This window comes from Merops nubicus, unplaced genomic scaffold (assembly GCF_000691845.1).
Source record: "Merops nubicus isolate BGI_N331 unplaced genomic scaffold, ASM69184v1 scaffold42978, whole genome shotgun sequence".
Taxonomy (NCBI): domain Eukaryota; kingdom Metazoa; phylum Chordata; class Aves; order Coraciiformes; family Meropidae; genus Merops; species Merops nubicus.
In genome coordinates, this window is record NW_008627140.1 from 1 (window position 1) to 4,779 (window position 4,779).

General features: G+C 53.1%; 1 protein-coding gene across 1 annotated transcript; it reads right to left on the minus strand.

Annotated features, from left to right (window-relative positions):
- Window positions 1-1,124: 1,124 nt before the first annotated feature.
- On the minus strand, window positions 1,125-4,743 carry HSPA5 (heat shock 70kDa protein 5 (glucose-regulated protein, 78kDa); the record flags this gene model as incomplete). Its single annotated transcript, XM_008946222.1, has 7 exons — window positions 1,125-1,867; window positions 2,205-2,372; window positions 2,540-2,777; window positions 3,086-3,477; window positions 3,742-3,853; window positions 4,089-4,226; window positions 4,510-4,743. Coding segments are annotated over 7 exons (1,842 nt in total), but the record flags the coding sequence as incomplete, so codon positions are not given.
- Between the last annotated feature and the right edge of the window lie 36 nt (window positions 4,744-4,779).

The window sequence follows — 4,779 nt, forward strand, 5'->3', positions numbered from 1 at the left end:
CACCTGCTGCTGGCGTTCGGCGGGATGGACACGCGCGGGGAGGTGTACGGGGACTGCCTGGTCAGCCTGCTGCAGTGAAGAGCTGGGGCGCCTCCGACGCAGCTTTCCCAGTCCTGGCGGATGCCCTTCACCTCTTTCCAATAAAGAAATTCTTGCCCTTGAGTGGATGGGGCTGTGCCCGCAGACCCCCCCTGCTGTTTGCTGGCTGGTGCCCACAGCAATGCTTCACCTGCCAGGCTGCAGTGGTGCCTGCAAAGGGTTTTGGGGAGCAATGAGTTTTAGCTATTGCTGTTTTCAAAATGAGTGAATGAAAACCAAGACAAGCATCCCCCAGAGCCAGGAGGGTGCAGAGTGCTGTGTGGTTTAAAGGGGGTTTTAGAGCAGGCACCACAGAAGTACCTTCTGTCCTCAGCTCAATTTCTTACCTGCTGGAGTCCAAGATAGGATTTTTTTAAAGAACATTTATGCATTTGCTACTTTTCAGTTATCAGAAAAACCAGTCTGTTACCTCATGGGAGAGAAAGCCCCTGAAACTAGTTTTAGTATTGCAGGAAATTAAATGCAACATGTGAAGGAAAAGTTAATTTCCTGTTGTGGCTCAAAATGCCACAGTGAGGCCACCCCTCAAGCAGTTCCAAACTTCCAGGGCTGCCTGCACCACCCCTTCCCCCCACCTCTGGAATCTCCTGTTCCATCCCAGGAGAGGTAGAACCAGGAGCAGCACCCAGGCTGAGGTCAGGTTCCCAAAGGCTGGTGCTAAGCCATAGCTGCAGAAGCTGTCAGCCAGCCCTGGGACAGTTTTCATGCCTCTCCCTCTCTTCCTTTACCCCCTTCTCCCATGATGGCCGCTCAGGGCTCTCTTCTCTAAGAGAAGCCATCAGGCAACCTCAACCCAGGCCAGGCTGTCTCCACACCAGACTGGGGCAGGCCAGCCTCAGGAGCTGCAGCCCACGCACTAGCAAGAACCAGCTGCTGTAACTAGGTCAGGGAGGACACAAACTGTGAGAAAGCCCAGTGTAAGTAACAAATTTATTGTGGTCACTGCCAGTAGAAAAGCTCTACAGCAAGCTCCCGTGACCGAGCTGTTAAATAGAACGCCTCAAGCTCTGCCCCTGTCGCATTTACAGCCCCCCCCCCCGGACCCCAGTGCCTGCTAAGCCCAAGTAGTAACAGCCACATCGGGCCAGCGTTTCCAGCTCCACTCGCAAGTGAAGGTCCAAAGGTACATTCCAAATGAAGAGTTCAATATTTTAAACAAGAGTTCCTGAGTCCAATATATACACACACCACATTCGGAGATGCCCTATCTACAACTCGTCCTTCTCTGCTGCCTCCTCCTCCCCGGGGGGTGGCCCTGCGCTTCCGTAGAGCTTGCTAACAATGGGCTGAACGACTTCCTCCAGCTCCTTCTTTTTGGCTTTGAAGTCTTCAATGTCTGCATCCTGGTGGCTCTCGAGCCACTCAATCTTTTCCTCTACTGCTTTCTCTATCGTTTCTTTGTCGTCAGAGGAGAGCTTGCCACCCAGCTTCTCCTTGTCCCCGATCTGGTTCTTCAGGGAGTAGGCGTAGCTCTCCAGCTCGTTCCGGGCGTCGATCCGCTCCTTAAGCTTCTTGTCTTCCTCGGCAAACTTCTCAGCATCATTGACCATCCTCTCAATCTCCTCTGGCGTCAGGCGGTTCTGGTCGTTCGTGATGGTGATCTTGTTTTTGTTCCCAGTGCCCTTGTCTTCAGCCGTGACCCGGAGGATTCCGTTCACGTCTATCTCAAAGGTAACCTCGATCTGGGGCACACCACGAGGGGCAGGAGGGATTCCCGTGAGGTCGAACGTTCCCAGGAGGTGGTTGTCCTTGGTGAGGGGACGCTCACCTAGAAGACAAAATGAGAATTGGTTTCTTTCTTTCCTAGCTGTGGCTTGCACTTGGTTAAATTATGAGCTACACACTTGTTAAAGGCAAGGTTTTAATTCCAGCCTGGCATCTGTCTAGACACCAGCATCACCTCTTCAGAACAGAGCCATGGGAAAATATTTGACAAAAATTCTAGTAATGGTTTTTGATGCAGGTCAAGGAGCCTGATGAGCAGCTTCAGAGCCAGGGACATATCCCCCAACATCTGGAAACACCAGCAGCCTTCATGCTCAGACTTGTGCAAGTATGAAAGACAGATCCCCAGTGCCACAAGGCCCACCGAAGGTGACACTTACCTTCATAGACCTTGATCGTCACGGTTGGCTGGTTATCAGAAGCTGTGGAGAAGATCTGGGATTTCTTTGTGGGAACCACAGTATTTCTTGGGATCAGCTTAGTCATTACACCTCCAACCGTCTCGATGCCAAGCGTCAGAGGACAGACATCAAGCAGCACCAAGTCACCTGCAACAGATGAAGGGTGAGACTGAACTTCAACCTGAAACAACATCCCACCACTGCAGACAGGATCCTGAGGCCTCACAGGCACAGAATTTCTTACAGACTGCTGAAGAAGTTCTGACCTGTCAATAGCCACCACCCTCCTGGGGTGACAGTGCAGGTGTCATTACCTGTATCCTGGTCCCCAGAGAGAACCCCAGCCTGGACAGCTGCGCCGTAGGCTACGGCCTCATCCGGGTTAATGCCTCGAGAAGGCTCCTTCCCGTTGAAGAATTCTTTAACCAGTTGCTGTATTTTGGGGATCCGAGTAGAGCCACCGACAAGAACAATCTCATCGATGTCAGACTTCTTCAGGTCAGAATCCTCCAAAACCTTCTGAACAGGCTTCATAGTGGAACGGAACAGGTCCTAGGAATACAGAGGAACCCCAGGGCTGTATAACTGTATTCCCCCATTTCCAGTCTGAGGTAGGCAGCCCTGGCGTACAAAGAACCACCACTGCAGAGGAGGAACATCACCTGGCTGATGACCAGCCTTGAGGAGCCCTCAGCTGTCACCAGCAACCCCAGTGACCCTCACAGGGAGCAGCTGCAGGCTCCCAGTGCAAGCAGGAGTTATTTATACCTCAAAGGGCAGCATCCCCACAGGAAACCCCACACGTCCACAAGCCTCCAGCCCGGAGCTGAGGCTGTGTAACTTTACCTTTCTGAACTTACCATATTCAGCTCCTCGAACTTGGCCCGAGTAAGTGTCTCTGAGAAATCCTCTCCCTCAAAGAAGGATTCAATTTCAATTCTGGCCTGGTGCTGAGATGACAAGGCTCGCTTTGCTTTCTCCACTTCCCGTCTTAACTTCTGCACAGCTCTGTTGTCCTTCCTGACATCTTTTCCAGTTTTCTTCTTGTAGAGTTTGATGAAGTGTTCCATAACACGTTGATCAAAATCTTCTCCACCCAGGTGAGTGTCACCATTAGTAGCCACAACTTCAAAGACTCCGTTGTCAATTGTGAGGAGGGAGACATCGAAAGTTCCTCCACCCAAGTCAAACACGAGGATGTTCTTCTCCCCCTCTCTCTTGTCCAGTCCGTAGGCAATGGCAGCAGCCAGAGTTTGATGAAGTGTTCCATAACACGTTGATCAAAATCTTCTCCACCCAGGTGAGTGTCACCATTAGTAGCCACAACTTCAAAGACTCCGTTGTCAATTGTGAGGAGGGAGACATCGAAAGTTCCTCCACCCAAGTCAAACACGAGGATGTTCTTCTCCCCCTCTCTCTTGTCCAGTCCGTAGGCAATGGCAGCAGCCGACCCACGGTCAGGCAGCAGCTCCACCCGCCCCGCTCCCCGCCGGCGGGACAGCGCCAGGTACTCACGGCTCGTTAATAATCCTCATCACGTTCAGGCCAGCGATGGTGCCAGCGTCCTTCGTGGCCTGCCGCTGGGCGTCGTTGAAGTAGGCTGGCACGGTGACCACGGCGTGTGTGACCTGAGCAAGGAGCCAGATGTACCATTGGTTAAGGCAATGAAAGGAGAACACAGCGAGCTGAGCGGCGGGCATCACAAGCAACCCTTTGTTCCTCAAAGGGAAGTACAGACCCACCACGAGCTGAGCCCATTCCACCGGGCTGCCCAAGGGGGGTCACCCACAGATCCTGCCCGCTCAGCCCTAGTCCCACACAGCTGCAGCTCTGAGTTCTCACTAGCAGCACTCGTGACCTCACCTTCTTCCCCAAGTAAGCCTCTGCTGTTTCCTTCATCTTCGTCAGAACCATCGCAGAAATTTCTTCAGGAGCAAACGTTTTTGTCTGTCCACCTCCAACATCAACTTGAATATGGGGCTTGGCTTTCTTTTCAACAACCTGAGAAGAACAACATATATTGTCCTATTCACCCACTCCTGGAATCACTCCCCTTTGTCTGAGTATTCCTTTCTCTTTGAAGACTACGCAGAGCCTCTCTAGGAGACACAACCTTACTGCTAGCCAGCGCAGGGAACCGCTGCAGCCACATGACTGCCCCACATCCTCCCAGGGCCAGGAGCTGCAACATGGCTCAGAAAGGCACTATGTGATTCAGTAGCCCCTTCTGACCAGCCACGTTGGCCCCCTTCCCACCACCCACCCTTCTGCATTCGGGTCCCACCTTGAAGGGCAGATACTTGATGTCCTGCTGCACAGAAGGGTCGTTCCAGGTGCGGCCGATGAGCCGCTTGGCATCGAACACGGTGTTCTCAGGGTTGGATGTAAGCTGGTTCTTGGCGGCATCCCCGATCAAGCGCTCGCCCTCGGGCGTGAACGCCACGTAGGACGGCGTGATGCGGTTCCCCTGGTCGTTGGCGATGATTTCCACACGGCCGTTCTTGAAGACGCCCACACTGGGGGGGCGGAGGGGGGAGGCAGTGAGCAGTCAGGC